This window comes from Peromyscus eremicus, chromosome 10 (assembly GCF_949786415.1).
Source record: "Peromyscus eremicus chromosome 10, PerEre_H2_v1, whole genome shotgun sequence".
NCBI lineage: Eukaryota > Metazoa > Chordata > Mammalia > Rodentia > Cricetidae > Peromyscus > Peromyscus eremicus.
This window is the reverse complement of record NC_081426.1, coordinates 73143310-73164823: the sequence shown is the minus strand read 5'-3', so window position 1 is coordinate 73164823 and position 21514 is coordinate 73143310. Positions and strand designations below refer to the sequence as shown.

Below are 21514 nucleotides of genomic sequence, written 5' to 3'. Positions count from 1 at the left end.
GCATTCATTGCCTGGTGAAGTTTATCATAACATATTAACATTGGGGAATTAAAATTCAAGTATAATTTCTATGTGAAAGAAACTAAAAGTATTTCAATTGGGGGTTCACTGAAGAATAGAATATTTTCCTCAAAAATAACACAATTGTTCATTTGAGGATTTTAAAGTTACAATTTCAACTATAAATTTTTGTAATCATAAGTCTTTAGTTTGAGGAGGAAAATGTGTACTTTGATTGCTTATTCATATGCATTTATGAGACAAGCTATCACATTAAGTATATGCTAACCAATTAAAAATATATTCACCATAATTGTATCCTTTGCAGTCATTAATCATGAATGCATAATTACAGTCCTGAATGAAACTGCATTTTATTATATAGTACACCATGCATAGGAACACCTACTGGAGAGCAGCATTGAGTGAGTGAATTATTTATTAGACTCACAAGTCTTCTGAGAACTAGAGAGTAAAGTTTTCCTTTCCATTGAAGCTCTAGTCATAAGAATCTTCTGATTTCTGAACAAATGTATGCCTTCATCATTGATGGTGCAAATGCAGAAAAATATGGATCTTTGAAAAGAAACTGGCAATGTTCTCCCCAAACTAAATATACCTTACCACATGACCCATTAAATATTATTTTTGTTTGTTTGGTTGGTTGTTTTGTTGTTATTGTTGTTTTGTTTTTTTTGGTAATTACTTGAAGGAGTTGAAAGATTATACCAGAAAAAAACAAAAACAAAACAACCAACAAAAGAGTCACAATGCACTAAAATGTTAATAGCAGTTTTATTCAAAATTATTAAAAATTGGAAGCAAACAAAATGCACTTCAATGGTTTAACAGATACATAAACTGTAGTATATCGACAAAAGAATATTATTCTGTGTTAAAAAGAAAAGAGATATCAAGTCATAAAGTGTCATGTGAGAAACCTGAGTATATATTAGCAAGATAAAAGAACTAGTCCAATAAAGTTATATAGTATATGATCCCAATAATATTGGGGGAAAGGCAAAACTATTAGAGAACATAAAAAGAAGAAATGAATGTCATGGCTCAGTGAAGACATGGGGATAAAAAGAATTACAGAGAATTTTCAAGACAATGAAAGATACTGCATATGTTATTATAAGAGTTAATATGGGTTTCTCTGTGTCCACAGAGTACATAACACTCAGAATGAATGCAAATTATGAACCATGGACTTTAAGTAATAATGATGTGTCAATAAACCTTCATCATCAATGGTCACCAATACATCACTCGGGTAGGAGGTATGGATGACAGAGGAGGCTATCCACACATGCAAACAGGAGTTATGTGGACAATCACTGTACTGTATAAAAAAAAAAAAACCAGACTAATGTAATACTGAAATAAAAAGAAATATGCAGCCCATCTATAATGTTCACCATTACGGCAGTGGACATGAAAAATGAAACGCAGAGTAAGGTGTGAAAGGCACTGTCTATAAACTGAACCAAAAGAAAGAGCACCGTAGAGCATGCTTGTTATCAGAGCTGACAGTCCTGGAAAGCTAAAAATCATAGGCAGCCTTTGCTAACAGCAATGTAAGCAGCTTACTGGTTGGTCTGTTCTGTTGATTCCAATCAGGAAGAGCAGTTCTGCCACAAACAGGCTGATGCAGAGGTTCTTGTGGATGGTGTTACGGTCACTCTGGAGCCCACGGAAGAAGCAGAATGTGAAGATGCATATCAGGAGACAAACAAGGGACAGCAAGATTCCGACCCACGTGATCACATCCAGAAGAAGGTCATGGACTGCATCACTGTGCTGGAGACAAAAACAAGAGAGACCTTAAGTTGCCTTTGGGGATGAATGGGAATGAGTTCTGGGTTCAGGAAGCACAACTTTAAGGAAACACTAAATAAACTCTATATTCACCACACATGTGAAAACTGAATCACTTTGGCTTTCTAATCCACAATTAAGGTCTTTTGTCTTTTTTACCAAAATGTAGAAAACTTGGAGATTCAGAAGTATCAATAAAATTCACTGGCGACATTCTTAGTACATATATTTCCAGGATATAAATAAGTGAAGGAGGTCAATGTGACTCTGGTGAAAGGCGTCACGGTAAAACTGTAGGTGTTTAATCCTACATTGCTTTTTTAAACTATTTTTTAAAAATAAATTCCAACTGTAGAATACTTTATTCAAAACTATAAGATGCACATTTTGAAAAATTAGTGCCTCAACTGGTTTTTGAATCATCAACAGACTTTTATATGTATACGAAATTTATATATCCTTATTCTATAGATGATTCATCATAATTTTCAAATTGAGTTCATTAAACTATGAATTTTATAAAAAAATCTTCAGTTAATTCTGTTGAGTAGCTGCATGATATACCACATACTTAGTGGAAAGCTCTCAGGTAATGAGGATATCCATGGGATTTATATTCATATTGGATTACTTTAGAGTTCATAGTGACTTGTCAAAACAGTGACCTGAGCTGAGGAATAAAGTCATGAACAGCTTGTGCATGGCCATTCACCTTTATTTCTTGAGTTCTTAAAAAGCCATAGACACCTAATTTCTACCTGTAAATGAAAAGTAAATCATTAAGTTTAATTTATGTAATTCTAAACAAGATGTAAACTTTATTAGACTGCCTACAGATAATTCTCAAGGATCTAACTTTTTTTTTTTTTTCAATAAACAACCAGTCAAGGTACCCCCACAGTGTACCACTTACGGAAAACTGTAAAGGACAAATCAAGGACATTAGGTTAAACAGGTACATAGTACACTCTGAGTAGCCAAAAATCAACTATAATTTGAACAAATACCATTTTTGTCTATGGTGATACACACAGTTTTGTTAGTACAAGTGAGTACCAGTGCCAGAGGAAGCCAAAGGCATCAGATTTTCACTGGAACTGGAGTAATAGTCAGTTGTGAGCAACCCAACATAGATGCTAGGAGTAGAACTCGGGTCTTCTACAAGAGCAATATGTGTTCTTAACCACGTAGCCATTTCTCCAGCCCTTCATACATGTTTTACCAGACAAACATCACAGTATCTTCTACATTAAACTAGCCAGATAACAAATATTAATATTAGTTAATATGCTTTCTATTTTATTTTACTCTCCAACTTGATAGTGTGAAAAACATGCATGTGGAAGTTGCTGCAAGTGAGTCATTATCCCAGAGTCTGAATCGCATGAAGCAGAGCATGTTCCTCCTGCCAGATGCAATTACACTGTTGTTATTTCATGAAGACCTACCCTAGAACTGACTGTGAAATAGATTTGTAATATTCCTGCCTAAGTCAGCTCTGTTTCTTGGGAAAAGCACAAATCATTAAAAAAAAAAAAAAAAAAAAAAAAAAAAAACCTAGGTGAAGCTTTGTTTTAACTGTTTGGTTCTCCTAAGGATATTTCTAAAACAGCACTGGGCCTCTGATAGTTTAAATGACTTTTGTGGTTTGTGACTGGAGAGTGATTGGTGCTGCCTGCTTCCCTGAACAGCAAGCTATTTGCTCTCCTCTTTCCCTCCAAGGAAAGAGACTGCAGAAGTATCAAGCCCCCGGTGTTCTGCACAGCAGTCTCCCTTGATGGGAAAATGGTAGGTACAATACCTTCTCAAATGTGCCCGACAGACCTAAAGCACTAAAGAAAAAGAGAGGAGGAAACTAAAAACTCCCACTTTTGTTTGCCTGGGTAGCTGTATTATTAGAAATATATTTTCTGGTGCTGCAGTAGACCTTTGAGAAGCCCCATGCAGAGTACTGAGAGAAGAATATTGGATTTCCAAGTGTTAGTAACAAAAGTACATAAGACTCAAACAGAACAACAAACCCTGGTGATGAACTAACCCTTAGTGTTGTCTATCTAGGAAAACAGCAACAGCCATCATTATCATGTATAGGATAAAACTCCCATGTGATACAACTCAAAATTTAAATATTATCAGTATTCTAAAAAGAAAGAGGAAACAGTCTTTCTAAGAGCTGTGAGCATAAAAAAAGCCTTGGTTTTGAGTTTGTCGTAACAGAATTTTCAGAAGTTCTGTGCACACACACACACACACACACACACACATAATTAAAAAATAATTGAAAGAATTCTCTTCAAAGACAGAGAGACCAATGAAATAAAAGTGATATTAGACTACTGCAAAATGATGAACATGCATTACATTTCAGCATTTGGGGGCTTGTGAGCATTATATGAATCAGTTATTTGTAACAAAGATTTTTAAACTCTTAAGGTACCTGGAAAACAAAGATGGCATCCATCTTATTAACATCGTGTCCCACCTTATAGTGTGTGCATGATACATAAAATGCTCTATAAATATTTGGTTTTGAGACATTTGATTCTCATTGTACTTAGACCAAATATCTAAGACTTAAAAGCAAAAGAATTTCAAGTTGGATGCCAGCCTGAGTAAAATAGCGGAATTTTCTCTCTGTGTCTGTCTATCACCGTGTCTGTCTGCCTGTCTGCCCCCCCCCCTCTCTCTCTCTCTCTCTCTCTCTCTCTCTCTCTCTCCATGTGTATGTATGTGTGTCTGAGGAAGAAGGTGGGAAAAAAATAAGAGAAAGAAAGACCCAGAGGCAGAGAGAGATAGAAAACGCAACTCAGCTGATCTAAACTTATAGTGTCTCCTACCTGAATAAAGCAAAAATTTAATTGGAAATGATTCTCAGGGATTATAGAGCGCTACAAGAACTGTACCCTGGCTGGGCAGTGGTGGCACACCCCTTTAATCCCAGCATGTAGGAGGCAAAGACATAGATGAGCAACTTGCTTTCAGGATTATCCCTTAGTACACATTGCTACAAAGAGTGTTCAGACTTATAGAAACACAATAAGTAAAGAGAACAGTTGAAGGAAATAATCTCCCTATGAGAAGATGGGGAGATAATCTCAGAGGAGTGTGATAGAATACTCAAGAAGATACAGTTTCAGGAACTTCAAAGATTCTCTCATCACTTGTTAGAAATTTTTACACAAACAACATTTTTCTTCTTTCTCTGAAGTTTCTATTTATATGTGAAGTGACAAATAATTTTGGAAGAGCTGCAGAGAAGCTCTTTTTTTTCTGATTTTTCTTTTATTTTGATCTCACCCAAACTGCTTTTACATGTCACTAAGGACAGCTCAGGGAGAATAATGGGTGGAAAAAAGATAGCCTGGACAATGTCTTGTGAGTAGCACTCTGACCATGCAAACATCTAAAGAAAGTAAATCCACATTCATGCAATGGGGAAGAGAGACCTTTGCCTCATGATTTTAAAAATAATCCACTCTTGAATGCAATAATACATTGTATGAATCTCTTGACATTATCAACATTATTTAAAAATCAAGTTAACAACACAAAATATAGATTTTTAAATATTATTTACTGGGACTATGTAACTGTTACTAGATGGGTAACACAGAGAATGAATTAACTTTTATTCTTTTCATTTTCTTCTTTAAAGAAACATTTTTGAGAACTATATCTCCTGGATCATTCTATTATAACTATGAGCTGTACGACAGTAAGTATTAAGAACTTGTTTTACTTACTACATATTATCGCACTTTAGTATTATAAAACTGCCTTTCAAACCTATTTTGTTCTAAAATATTCAGAGCACTACTAAAATGTGGCTTTTTTCTATAAAAAAGCACATTTTCTTTACAATGTCCATATCATGAGATAAAACATGAGTTAGAACTGTAGGCTTCACTGAAGCCCATAGAATTCCAAAAAGTCTATTTGCTGATAAATGTAGTGTAGAGTCTGTTAAATAAGTTCTTGGAATTTCTCTAAATCTTGGCAACCAGATCACTAACCACGAAGGTCACCTCACAGGCTTATGGGCGGTAAAGGGCTCAGTGATCTGAAGCAATGGTTTCTTCTGTAGAACAAGATGTAAATCACAGTTGAATAACCTAGTGAGAAGGACAAGAGGATGTTCTTTCTACTTCTTTATAGCAAATTAACCAAATAAATTCACTCCAAATTTTTATATTTCTATCAAACACAAATCAACATTAGTATTTTCAAGTGTTCATGTTAAAAGAAAAACACTAGCAAGATAGCGGGGGAATAAAATTCACATGCAACCATGCAACTGCCTTTCAGATTTAGTAGAACTCAGCAAATTCTCTTTACTTTAAAGAAATACAACTCCATGCTTTGATTTATTTGAACGTTTCTTACTGTGAATAAAAAAAAAGTTCATCATATTTGATGAACCAGACTCACAGCTACCATAACAAAAGAAACAAAAGAAGAGGAAATACTTTTTTAAATGGGCATTAAATACTTCATTTCTCTCATTATTGTCTTACTAGAGTACAGGATTCGTCGCAGGGTGACCATCTTCCTATTATTGCTCAGCACTGCCCTAGTTCTAATACTACATATTGCATCCTGATAAATTCTTCATTGGATCATGAACAGCGTCAGACTTCAGAAATAAGGGCAGAAGTTTGAAAAGTATAAAACCATTGTGATAGCCCAGAAGACAGAAGCTCAACACCATTATCAGAGAGAAGTGGATGAAACATTGATGGTTCCTCCTTAGACACTCGGATTGCTCTCCCCTGAACTGAGCATGGCAGAAGGTATATACCCTCACTGAGACTGAATTTCACACATCTTGAATTTGATGCTCAAGATTGTTTAAATCAATCCAAACTTTTTTCTCCCTCCAAAAGATACTAACAACAGTGGTCCTTGAACTGGCTGTGTTTGCCACTATTCATTCTTGATTGTGTAAGTTTCTGATTATTCTAAGCATCTGGGTAGTTTCTTAAAGTCTTTCAGAAATTGCAACCTATAATAACCTGAAGGTTAAAAGGGGAGAAAGGAGTCATGATAATCAATATGTTGGCTTTTTGCAGTATGGAGCTGATTTTTCACAGTTAATGGACTGTTTTTAAATATTTCAAGTGACATGTAGAATCACAGCAAAGATGATTATTCCTCTAACTCTACTCTACTGCCAACTGAAATATGGAATTGACTATCACATGTTTTCCATGGGAATTTTTTTAAAAAAACTTAAATTTCAGACCTAATATCTTGAAAATACAGATTTTACTCTTCTATTTGCATGAATAACTACTGTAAAATTATAAATTGTGAGAAACTCATTTTAGCCGATGACTTTCTAATAAAACATATTTCTAACTGGCCAAATCATCTACACAACTTTATATAACAATGACCAAGGGCAATGTGATTTGCTCACTTGTGATATGACAATAAAACTTTTGGTCACTTTCAAATTTACCCAAAATGTACAGAAGCATTTAATTAGAATTCTGACATTATAGACATGGAAAAAAATGAGTCTTTTGAGATATACCTACAAGATATCTATCAGTGTCTGTTGTGTGGTATTTGTATACTATGTGAAGGTATATTGCTATGGTTGGTTTAATAAAGAGCTGAATGGCCAAGAGCTAAGCAGGAAGAGGTTAGGTGGGACTTCTGAAGACAGCACTCTGGGAAGAAGAAAAAACAAAAAAGCCAAGAGACACTGAGAGGAAACAGGACTGAACTATGGTTATTTAATTGACTTTTGTTTAGGTGGCAACAAGTAGTTCACCAACTTTTAGAAAACTTAACCAGTATTAAGTAGAAAACTGCTACAGTTGGACCTCATTGTGACTTCTGGAGACAGAGCAAACTTTGGGAAGAAGAAAGGAGGAAAAGCCAGGAGACAAGGAGAGGAAACAGGAGGTGCAAGATGGTGAAGACTCCATGTTACTGTTTGTGAGCTGGCTGGCTGGACAGAGAAAGACTTGTTACAAGTGTCATTTAAGAATACGGTAAAACAGGAGCTTTCTGTAAAACTGTAAAACTGCATTCTCAAAATGTGGTAAAAATGATTTCTCTCTCATTTTGAAATGCATGACATGAGGAAAGAGAAAAGTTATAGTAAAACAAATTTATGAGGGTTCTTCAAAATTGCTTGATTTCTAAAAAAGACACACACTCAAAATGAGACACTGACTACTGAATTTTCTGAAGTTATATATTAATTAGAAAAGAACAGTTATGTTCAAAAAGTAACACAAATTCTACAATGTAAGACTTTCCTAAAGATGGTGGCCGAAAATGACAGTGAAGTTAATAAAGAATTTTTCATTTTGTTACTAAAAAAAATAGCATGTTAACTGTATAAGGTAAAATTAAGACTTTAAAACTATTATCCCTAATAGCAGTCTAACATATATTAATATAATATTCAGTGTGCATTGCAGTGTATTCAAACCAGGAGTGTTTTCAGACTTTCAGACACTATGTTTTGATCATATTTTCCTGCTCCCAACTCTTCCCAGATCCTCTCCCCTCACCCTATCTAATTAACTTTATATTCCTCTCTTTCTTAAACATAAACATGATTCTAACAAGGAGAAGGAGAAGTAACCATAAATCCTAACCCTAACCCCTAACCAAGAAGCCATCTGAAAGTGATAGCTCCTGGGAAAAATCAGTTTTCTTCAATGGAGTGATACCGGCTATATAAATCACACTTCAGAGTCCCCTCGTGCTCAAGAATAGTTGGTCAACACAATAAGAACTAAATACTATTACCATTATATGCCTAACAGAACCATTTACTTGGCTCTCGCAAAAATTATCAAAGAGAAGAAGAAAATATTTAAATTAAAAACAAATTGGATTAAGAATGAAAGGAATAGTAAGTTTTCAATTCAGGTGATAGAAGCCTGCACAAAACCAAAAGATTATCCATCAAATATTAGTAAATGCACCATAAGACTATTTCTCGCATGGCTGCTATGTGTTGGGTATTGATTAAAACAATATAAATAAATATAAATATAAATATAAACATGCACACACACACATATACACACATCCCATTATTCATTTGATTTCCTTAGCCATAGCAATTTCAGACAAAAGAAAAGGAGTAATTACCATGTATCTTTCTTTTTCCATTCTCATGAATAAACTTACAATATTTTGTGGAGAACGTGGTTTTTAAGAAAATAATCTCAAGGACAAATTATCCCCCAGTCTTAGAGTCAGTAACTGAGATAAGTCATTAAAAATTAATAATCTTAAAGGTTCCATGGATTTTTCCAGGCAGCAAATAATGAAGAATAAATTGACAGTACCTTGAACTGTAGGAACTGAGCTAGACAGTGTGTCTTAATTCAGTTATTTTTTGCTCAAATGCTTTTAAAATCTAACTTATGCAAGTTGTCTAAGGTGTCTATCTTAACTATGTAAGTACCCATTCTGGAGACGCTCTAGTTTTATCCCTGTATTTGCCAGACACAGTAGAATGAAACTGGTCAAAAGGAGCAATAAATAATCAGTGAATGGTCTCCATGCTAAATAAAGCAAACTTCTGTGATCTGGAACAAACAGAGTGCAGTTAGAAAACACTTCAACTAGGTCCTGCTAAAAATAGAAATGAACAGGGATGCGATTGAAAAAAAGGTTACTTGTTCTAAGTATTGATTTATAACTGCACTTAAATATGATGGAACTGACCTTAAAGGGATTCACAGCATTCATGCACCCAACATTTGGTGAGTTTGAAAGTCATTTGTAGTTGTGGTAACATCTTGCCTACAGTATATACTTTCACAATTTTGTTGTGAATAAAACTAATCTGTTCTTCTAATGCCAAACAAAAGTTCTGGTCCCAACAATGCTGGGTATGTATTTACTTAGAAACTAAGTTAAGTACCTAATCCTTGATAGGAAACTCCTTCCAGAATCAAGAGCTTCTAGAGAATAAGGAATAAACAGGGGGTTGGTAAAAAGTGAAGCAATAACTGATATTTTCAGAAAATATAAAAATTAATGTCAACACAGTCTTTGTATATTTTCCTTTCTGATACCTAAAAAATTTTCTATGGGAACCTTAGAAGAAAATTTTCTTTGTATCACCGAATTAGTTGATAATGTGGAGAGGAATGCTCAAGATGACCTGCCATAGATTACAGGGATCATTTACCTAAAGATTAAGAATCTTGACCCTATGCTTTGTTATTTTTAATTCTTATTCCTATTTCCTTTAGTCATAAATTTGAAATATAATAAATTTTAATGACAACGTTATTGAGATTCCATGGAATAATTACAATAAATTTGGCAATACAGAAAGCCTGTCCTTCCTTATTACTGGCAGCTAGAACCATACCCTTCTGATGGCTGGAGCCCTCACTTGATCCCCTACTTATTGGAATCTCCATGGTTAATTACTTTTCCTTATAAAATGTTTCTCAATAGAATTGTGAGGGCATCACTAGCTGCCATTTCAGCCATGCTTAAAAACCGAAGATGATAAAGACTGAAAGTTGTTGCTTGAGGGTCTAAACTCCACTCTCTGTGTATAAGAAGAATGTAGCCAATTCTAATAAAAAATGTTACTATAACCCAGGGTTGGAGAGCAAGTAAGGTGATACATATATATATATATATATATATATATATATATATATATATATGTATGTATGTATGTATTAGCAGCAAGAGCACTCCCAAAATAATCCAACTTTATTTCATATTACTAAAACTCTCTCTGTCTCCTATTATTTAAACAAACGCCCTTGGGAATTAAGACACTTTCTCTGAGGCATCCTCAGCAACTGGCCATGCCTTCTTTTTCCATTATGCAGCAGGTTCTCTTGTCACTTTACATGTTTAGTTTTTCTTCTACTAAATGATGATTTTGATGATTACTTATCATCATTAGGATACAGACTCAATGCTTCTTTGATCACAAAGACTGAAATCAAGTATTTGGAGAACAAATAAAAGACACCTTGCTGATACAGAAATGATTTTGAAAAAAAGACAGATTATTGAATGTACTTTGATCCAAAAAACAACTCTAAATCTCAAAATTCACCATTCAGTGAAGTGACAAAGAATATTTCCAAATATATTTCCATAGATTCCTCTTAATTACAAAAAGTTCAATATTCTCACACACTGTAACTTCAATCGGATGATTAATCATAAAAAATAATACAAATAGGGAAGCATCTGGATGCACTAATGTCTATTATGCTTCAGTTATCTATGGCACAGAATTCTTGCCAAGGATCAGGGTCCTGAGCAATTTTGACTTTGAAATATTCAATCAGACACAAAACCTGGACTCTAACAAAGGACCTTTTCAGGCATGACAAATCAAGTATGAAGACTAAAGTAAACTAAAGAGCCAGGGTAGGTAAAGGTAAAGTGTGATCCCCGAGCAGATCCTCCTCAGGGAAAACTAAAGCAAAACCCAGTACCGGAAGGATGAGGATATTCTATAGATGAATTAATACAGTAGATAATAGAACTGCTTCAATGTAAATATCTTTTTGGCAGAAAAAAAAGTTTTAAACATAATTGCCAAAGGATTTAGGAATGGATTATTATGATGTCAGCCATTCTCTTGCAAAATCTAATAACACAGCAAAAATAAGCATGCATATATAAAATGGCACATATGCGACAATTTTTAAATTTAAATAGGAAAAAGAGGTTTATTATTTATCAACTTTTCTATAAAAGGATTGTAAAATATTGGGAGTGAAAATAATAGAATAATTTTAAATTTTAATGTGTTCTCCTCCTAATCCCAAACATGAAAATGAGACTGGAGTTGCATGAAGAATAGCCCTGGACAATCAATGCTCCATCTCTAAAGGAAATTACTTCGGGAAGATGTGGCTCCTGCATGCTCCACTGATGCCAGTAAACTGTGAATCTTTTCTCCATTGCCAGCACAGGAAACCTCCTTGCACTCTGGCTCCTGTCTGCTACAGCAGAAGAATACAGAACCATGTTCCTTGGACACATTGATCCTAACGAATCTGATACATACATAATAAGACACACAGTGTTGACAAAACAACAGTGTACTATCCAATAAATAATTTCAAATTGTAATAAGACCATAAAGGAAACAGTACAAAATGATGTTCAATAAGACAAATCATGTATAAGTCTTTGTTTTTAAGATCTAGTTAATAGTATAGTTGATACTGTAAAGTTTTACATTTTGAAACCATTTATTTCATTATACTCTGTATTTGACAAACATTAAACTTGTATATTATCTAGTGGTTTGTCTTAAATAAATACATTTAAGTATTTCATGCAAACTATAATTTTCCATCTCTATATCCACCTTCGTTTTGCCGTACTATACACAGGCCACTGAGTGAGGAAAATAATTCTGGAAGAATGAGGGTGCAATGTTGAGCATTATACACTGCACGTTTTTATTTTCCACTCATGTAACACACTTATGAAATTAATAAAGTAACTTTTCCATTTGCACTTAAAACAGATGCAGTCTTTTTAGAAAATAAGTCTCTTGTGTAAGCAGAACTTTACAGTTTAAAAACACCTTACTTTATTTTGTAGCTTAGAAAAAGTCTCAATTCCTAATGCTCACAGATGCTATGGTGTGGGATTAAAAATTTCAGGCATGAGACATGGCGAAGGTGCTGTTTACAGAGACCTGGGTTCAATCCCAAGAACCCACACAGGGAAGAAGACAACCGAGTACTGTGGGTTGTCCTGTAACTTCCACACGTGTTGGATCATATGCTTATACACCCATGTACATACACACTGACACAATGTAATAATAAAATAAAGTAATTAAAAACTTCCAGGTTGTGATTGTTTAAATGCATTAGTATTACATTAAAAGGAAAATGAACACTGATTTTGATTTTTGTTCTTTTGGTTTTGTTTTTGAGACCATGGGGATCATTCAGTGGAGGCATTAGTTTTGAGATAAAATGATTACAATAAATTTATGAAAAATATGCAATAATCAAATTAAAGTATGTAAAAATATTTTACAGATGATAAAAATCAATGTCAAGTTGAACTGATAGGAAAGTATGCAGACTATTTTACTATCAAACCTTATAAAATTAATAATTGGGAAGAGAAAATAACTAGAAATATAATCATCAGAATCTATTCTAACGTATTTGTTATGATTCTGTATAAAACCACAGTATAGTTAATTCAATTAGTATGAAACTGATTAGCTTGAGTTTATATCCTTCTTAACTTCTACTAATCATTATTCTACATTGGAATTGATTTTTTATTTTTCTTTTTTAAGCTTAATGGAAAAGTCTTAATATACTATAAATGCTATTTCTATTCTGTATAAAATTATAGTCCCTAAGTTTGTGTAATGATTATTTTTGTGTCTAAACAAGAGACAATGAAATATTTTTGTAGACAATAGAATCAGTGAGATTCCAAACTGGTTAACCAGTTACAGCTGTGTTGTCAACTTGAGGTTGAAAGTTACAAGCAGATGAGAGACATTTTAGATATCACTGTAATTGACAATTGCAGTAAGATTATGAACAGCAATTGACAAAGCGTGGTCCCTAAACAAAGGAAAGTTCCTCATGACGCCAGCATTACTAATCTATCAAACCATCCTAAAAACAGACAAAAATGAAGACAAAGACAAACAGGATGCCGTTAGGATGTATTCTCCCAGAATATACACCATCCAGTGTGGCTTCCACTTCAGTGGATTCTACGATTTTGTCAAGAATGGCTTTATGCGTGTACAAGAAAATAAGGATAAAAGGTGATCCTTAACAGAAGAACTCACAGTCCCCAAAACACAGCCATGCCAAGACCTAACTATAAGTAACAGAACTCATGTATAAAGCATTATGAAAACAGGGGTAACTTTTATTAAGTACTGATTACATGTCACAATAAGAGCTTTAAATTTGAATGACTGTAGAGATTTCTGAAAATATAGGCTAGAAAGTGGCAACATCAGTGAAATATTTAAAATAATAATTTGGTTACCTACCAAAATTTTATGATAAGACTCTACTGCAAAACACCATACACTTTGGTCACAGAACACAGTACTGACCACATAATCTTCTCCCTGCTGAGATAGCTGTCATAGTACTTATAATTGCTATGCAGACTGCTTGGCGGAATAGTCACTAACTCTTACTCAGTTGTGAACCCTGTGAACTACAGTACCAACTAGAGTGGAAACTTATACCCATGGGTATTATAGTGACACAATTATTTTCTGACTGGCTATAAAGCCTGCTTCACAGGAGGAAACACATGCTTGGTACTATAAATCTGGCCAAGAACCCAAGATTGGCAAACTCACAGGACCCTTGGTTGAACCTAATACTAGTACTTTTATAAATGGAAATAGTATCAAACTTGCCTCTAAATTTGTGTCTATCTACCCACAGATCAGTGAAGCTCTCAGACATCATCAGAGAAGACTCTGTGACGAGGACTGTGGTTGATGTAGAAATTCGTAACTGATAAAAGAGCATAGAACAAATGTCTATGGAGTGTTCAGCCACAAAGTGTGTATGTCTATGTCATACTGCATTATCCCAAGGCTCAGGAACCATCTCAGGTGAGGGAGGCAGATAAACAGTAGGAGCAATAGGCTGAGAAGGACCAGAGGGAAACAATGTCCTCTGGACATGACAGGACAACTGCACTTATGAGCTCACAGTGGCTGAGATTGCTTGCCTAAGACCTGAACAAGATCAGACCAGTCAAAGTTCCAGCATGGAAGGAAAGGGGCTTACAGGTTTCCACGCTTAGTTGAGGAGCTATTGGTGGCTGATGACTTCTCAGGAAGGGCAGGCAGTTTTTAAGTATTTGACCACTGGTAGGCTGACCATGTTCTAGTTGATGGACTTACAGTCTTAGAGAATATATGGGCAGCACATTAGACCCAGTGGGCTATATAAAAAAGAGAGCACAAAGTTGGGAGGGGGTGGGGCATCGAGGACTGAGAGGAGGTAGGGAGAGGAATGTGGGGTGAACATAATCAAAAGACATTGTAAGCCAGTAGGAATTCTCAAAGATATTTAAAAGTATTTAAAAATTCCAAATTAAAAAAGAAGTAGAGTATGGTTAACTTATTAGATGCATATATGCATGAAAAAATGAAACAAAAAGATTTTAAAATATTTTTACTATTTTGCTTGAAGCCTTAACTTTTTCAAATTAAGATTACGATTGTTTTTTGTTTGTTTGTTTGTTTGTTTGTTTGTTTTTAAGACAGGGTTTCTCTGTGCTGTTTTGGTGCCTGTCCTGGATCTCGCTCTGTAGACCAGGCTGGCCTCGAACTCACAGAGATCCGCCTGTCTCTGCCTCCCAGGTGCTGGGATTAAAAGTGTGCACCACCCAGCAAGATTATGATTTTTATAAGTTTCAGTATTACAGAAATAATTAAAATAAATTTTAAATTTTTTGCCTTATATTGGAAGAAATGTTTAAAAATGGTTTTTCCTAATTCCTTTGCAACGTCAAATGATAGACTTGTAAAATATGTAAGCAAAAGAGGAAAAGATATAATAAAAACAGTAACCAATCACTTTATGATTATGACTACTTACGGGTGAGAGAAAAAGAAAGCCTTCAGTGTTTTGTAAGAATGGTGGTGCTTATTTATAGACTATGAGATTCCCAAGTGTCACTTTGGTATAGGACATATAAATCTAATAATAGATATGTATTTCTTCATAAAACTTTTCTCCAGCAGATACAGAACTAGTTCAAGTGCCATTGTTTATGATTACTATGCATTTAATCAACTTATTAATAAGCATTCATGATACATATTACCCATTAGTAAATCTAATTTAAAATCTATTTACTTTCCCTACCATCTATTTTGTGATTTAAAGATTAGCTCACTGAAAAGTGGTTGCTCACTGTTATTTAGATTTTTGGTGCTAAGTCATGAATTTAAAACAGATAATCAAAATAGGACAACTTTAAAAATTTAAATAAAACAAAATCTACCTTTGTCCATTACCTTCTACTTTATAGAAAAAAAAAATGGTAATGAAAACAAACACAATTTTCAGCGTTCATATTTAATTTTCTTACCAAAGTTGAACTGTGGGGTTAGAGGTACTCGCTGCATTCTGTTGTCTGCCTAGGTTGACATATCTAAAAATCATTCTCAGCATCAAATTTGAGATCTCATCACATCTCTCACTTGATAAACTGTACATTTCTTGAGCCAAGGGGCCTGATTTTTCTTACTCCTCATTGTATTTCATGCACATGGGGTGATGTGAAATTTGAAACAAAGCGCACAAGGAAGTCCTCCCTGAGAAGGTAACTTTGTGTAAACTTAAGCCCTGTGACTGTGGTGGGGGGAAGGAGCTAAGCTTTCTTCAGTGACTGCACACCTGCTGTGTTTGGGAAAGTCTCACACAATGTGAGCCATAGGAAAGAAGTTAAGAGGTACAAGGTGCTAATGAGCCGGCATTTGCAAATTTGTATTTAAGGTAAGGAGTCTTAGGTTGCAGTGTTTTGTTTGTTTGTTTGTTTTTGTTTTGTTGTTGTTGTTGTTTTCCGGGACTGGGTTTCTTTGTGTAGTTTTGGTGCCTGTCCTGGAACTCCTTCTGTAGACCAGTCTGGCCTTGAACTCACAGAGATCCACCTGTCTCTGCCTCCCAAGTGCTGGGATTAAAGGTGTGCGCCACCACCGCCTGGCTATTGAGTTGTATTTTAAAAGATTTTCAAAATTGCTTTTTGAGAATAAAGCTGAGCAGGAATGTTATCTAATTTACGGTATTGAAGTATCCCTTTGGCAGCCACTCTGAGAATAGAACTGGGAGGGACAAGGAGAGGAGAGACTAGTTAAGGGGTGTTAGCAAAAACTCAGTGAGGAGACCCCAGGGGCTTGAAGCAAGAGGATAACAATGAAGGTGCTGAGATCAGGTCTCTCTTGTCCACAGTGTATTAACAGAACCAATGTGCAGGATCAGTAAAAACAAGGAAAGCAAAGACGGTGTGTGGTACAGGATGGGACACCGCGCAAAGCAACATAGTCATTTAACAAGACGGAGAAGACTATGTGAATTACGGGACTTCTCACATAAAGCTAACTACAGATTGTACCCAATTGATGACAGCTGGACGCGTAATGGCTTGACCTAGAATATTTTTAATATAATGGTGCAAAACATGAATCTGATTGATAAAAACCACCCTTCAGAGTTGAACTTCAGCATTTCCCTAGTCTAACATGTAGTAAAAGGGTGCTGGGTAGTAGCAGTAAGCTGCACATCACTGTCAGCCATGTCTTCACAAGAGCCATCAAACTGTACTTCATCATGCACTCTATTGCAATCAGTGTTTGTTCACTGTGTTTTGTATTCTTATCCCATCATAACTTCAAAATGCCCACCTCTGTCTCCTGGGTACATAAACCTCTCTGTTATACACTTTCTCTACAGTATTTAATAAATCAAATAACTGTCTACATGTTACTCTAACATAGGCTATTCTAACATAGGCTATGTTAGGTGATTTTGTGCAGCTGCAGCATAATATATGTGGACTAGGAACAATTAAACTAAACAAGGCTGAGATTAAAAATTTGAGATGTCCCCTGTATTGAATCCATTTATGACTTATAATGAGAGCACTGGGATTTAACTACAACAGAGGTCAAGGAATATCTGCAGTTCTGTCAAGCCACTGGCTACATCTGATTCTGGAACTGAAGATTGAAACCTAGGAACTGTTAACTGATATTTAAGACCATATGACTCCATGAGATCAGGTAGGGAGAAAAGCAGCAATTTGGTAAACTCTGGGCACAAGTGATGATGAGAGGGTATGTGGGTGAGGACCAATCAGAAGAGAAAACCAAGTAATTCCAGATGCTGAAAAAAGAAACAGGAGTATTACAGGCAGGGTATGTGGAGAAAGTGCTACAAGAATATGGCCAACTCATTTTCCACACATCACCTAGCTAAACACATCATACTCCTACAGGTCAGGATATTTCTTTGTTAAGCCCTCTCTGACCAAGTAGGTTCAGATCCATCACTTTCCTCTACATCTCTAAATCAAAGGGACCTCAGTAATCATCGGAATCACAACCGTCACAACAACTTCAGTTCTTTATTCTTCTTCTCATGCTCATGCCTTGAGGGCCAGAAATTTGAACCATAATCACTGGAGTTTGGTAATATGTGGAAGAAATGGGAAACAGGAACTTACACTTATAGAGAACCTGCTGTACATTAAAAGTTTTTCAATAACTTTATGATGATTATCTTACTAAGGTCCTCACAGTGTGAAAAACAAACAAAAAGAGAAAACGAGTGTTGCTAAGAGTAGGGAGAACTCAGTAGATGAAACAAATAGACAGAACTCAGACACGTAGACAGGCACACAGGAGACAGACAGACAGAGATAAGGGCAGTTCCATGCTCAGGTAGAATCCTATAATGAAAATAGATTCTAAAAGGACAACCAGGCTACGATCTACAGCCCCAGAGAAGCTAGGTAACAAGAGGGACCCTAAGAGGGACTCATGGATTTCCCTGGGAAAAAAGAAAGGAAGGAAGGACAGATGGACAGAAAGAAGAAAGGGAGGAAGGAAGAGAGGAAGGAAGGAAGGAAGGAAGGAAGGAAGGAAGGAAGGAAGGAAGGAAGAAAAAATGGTCCCCAAAGGGAGTGGTACTATTAGAAGATGTGGCCTTGTTGGAGGAAGGATGCCAATATGGGAGCAGGCTTTGAGGTCTCTTTTGCCCAAGTTACCCTCAGTGTGACAGTCAGTTGACTTCCTGTAGCCTGTAAGATGTAGTACTCTCAGCCCCAGCACCACATCTGCCAGCACATCGCCATTCTCCCTGTCAAGATGATAATGTACTGAACCTCTGAAACTGTAATCAGGCCACCCCAATCGCCTAAAATTTTTGAAATATGTGTTATTTTGAGAAAATATAAGTGATTCCTTTTTCCCAAAGGATGCACTTCTCTATAAAATACAAGAATTGTGCTTGGACAGGCAAGAAAGAGAGAGAGAGAGAGAGAGAGAGAGAGAGAGAGAGAGAGAGAGAGAGAGAGGAAGAAAATACATGCCAAGATTCAGTGTCAACAGGTATTAAGATTATCCTGGCAATTCTTCCTTTCTTTCCAAAATTGTCAAATAAATTATTTAATATAATGTTCCTTTCTTTATATAGGTTTAGTGTAGAGTTTAAAGGAGGTAGGTAACTAGTATATACAAATATATCTGTTCTAACTGATTGCTGTATTTCTCACTGTGCATGAATAAATTATTGTTCTATTTCAAACAGTAGTTTAATGCAAATTTGTTAATATATTTTATTTTCGGGGATGAAAATTTTAGTGATGACTAGGCCCAGTATTTTTAGTTCTTCTTTAATCATGAAAGTGCCAAACTCATGTTCTGGGATCAAAATGGAGCTGACTGTGGTAATCACTGGAGACTGCAATACAAGATACACGTAAGGCATTCTGTGTGAGTGATTGTTAAAGGAAAGTATCGATTTCCATTTATTTTGTCTCTTGTTGACACACAATAGTGGTCACAGTCATGATCCTTTTAAAATGGATTGGAGAAGGGCTGTTAGGAAATGAACTGAGCCAAAAAAAAAAATGATATTTTGTTGTTTCCTAAATTTTGATCCATTTTTCAGAGTTTAATGTCTTGGCTGGCTGAAATGTAGGATCCAAGAGCCTGACTAACGCATTCCAGAATTAAATCTATCATTTGTCAATGTGGCCAATCTTGCTGAACTCAATCAGTTTGAAATGCTTTGACAAAACAGGCCTCATAGTCCCTTGAAGACCAGAATCTTAACTGTGTTGAAGCAGCAAAAGTAATTCTATTTTCATGTTGCCAGTGGGATATAGATGTGATCTTCTTCAAGGATACCTGTACCATATTTTCTAAATTATAACACCCCCCCCAAAAAAAAACCTATGCAGCAGGAAATTATTTGCCTCATTGGCATAAGGTATGCAAACCCTCTGTCACAGTTTTCTGTTTCTAAAATGTGTTGAACATTAATAGCTGTTCCACTCTGACTGATGTCACAGAGGTGAAAATTCACAAGTATATAAATTCTTGTTGCTAATTCATCTATTAGAATACATAACAGAGATAATAAGCTTTATGTGTGCTTTTATGTGTTAAGTCTGGCTGAAACACAAATTTTCCTCACACCTGCCATGGTGATAGACTTTCTTTACTAAAACTACTGAACTATGTGCCACTGTGTAGACGTCTACCAGGGTCCACATCTGTAACTCTATGGTGTTTGGAATCATCTATGCAAAATGCAAAGCATTCCATTGCCATCACTTTCTAGAAGGGTAGTAGTAAGTAGTAAAATTGCCTGTAGACTCATTCTACATGTATACTCTGAGACCCTGTAAAGAGAACCCTAGTTGAGGTCTGATACTTTTAACAGGTAAAGTAGACCACTGACTGGGTCCCACTGGGTGATGCACTCCCATACTGTCACATTCCAGCAGGACTCTGGTAATTTTAAGAATTCTAAGTTCAGATTTTGTGTCCCCCTTGTCATTACAGCTAAGTTTTTGTAAATCAGTATGTTTCATGTTTCCCAACTTAGTGTATTGCTTGTAAATATTGAGACACGTAAGCTGTGCCATATGTGGGTGTGTGTTCAGACTCCAGTCCCAGCCTATAAATGTTAAGCTTACTGAACTTAGCCACAAGCCTACTGAAGTCCTCATCTCCAGTTGCTGGCCAGCCATGTTGTATACATGGTGCAGTAATCCTAAATTTTTCATACCATTTTCAAACATCATATTTAACTTCTTTGTCATTGAAGTTATATAAAGTTATATATAATGCCATATTTAATTGGGGTATTCTTTACAACTTACCTTAATTTCTTAATAGGAATCTTATAACTGACCACCTCGAATCTAGTAATTTTTTTCTGACTTTATATATTCAGTTTTACCATAGAACACTGCAAAAAACTTCATTCTAATCTCTTCCTTACTATCATGTAACTATTTGCTTGTGCTTCCTCTATGAAAAACTATATTCTTGAGGGCAGAATTTATCTTGTCCTTTAATATATTATATATCAACAAAACTATCCTCGTTTGAACAGTTAAACTGTTTTAAAATATGTATTCTTTCAAATTGCATTCAACTTATAAAGTAATTTGCCCTAAATGTATCATCTATCAATTCTTAAAGTTGCATAGTAAGCAATATTATATACATAATAGGAAAATCTGTGAAGGAACATTCAGTTATTGTCATGGCCAATTTAGGTTTTAAGTACTTATGCTTTTAAAAATTCAATGTCTATTAAAAAATTAGACTGAGGTATTATGATATGCTATGAAAACAAAGGATTAAATGTTGACATAATGCATACTTCACTCTAACAAAAATACTATGTTAACTATATAAAATTATATACTATATGGATGGAGAAATGGCTCTGTGGTTAAGTGCACTTACAGCTCTTCCATACAACCAAGGTTCAATCCCAAACACCTACACCCCAAATAAGAAGCATCTATAACTCCAGTTCTAAAGGATCTTAAGGCTTCTTCTGGCCTCTGTGGGAACTATACATGTGGTACACAGACATACATACAAGCAAAAAACATATTACATAAAATATAAGTAAACAAAACTCCAAAGTATTAAGAGAAAATATTTTTTACT

At 35.3% G+C, this 21514-nt stretch overlaps 1 protein-coding gene across 2 annotated transcripts in view; it reads right to left on the bottom strand.

Moving 5' to 3' along the window:
- LOC131920290 (adhesion G protein-coupled receptor L3) overlaps positions 1-21514 on the bottom strand; it is a 404359-nt gene that overhangs the window by 103332 nt on the left and 279513 nt on the right. For both annotated transcript variants that reach the window (XM_059274597.1, XM_059274596.1), the window contains exon 12: positions 1594-1803. In XM_059274597.1, the coding sequence (XP_059130580.1) occupies positions 1594-1803 (210 nt within the window). The remainder of the gene's footprint in view (positions 1-1593; positions 1804-21514) is intronic.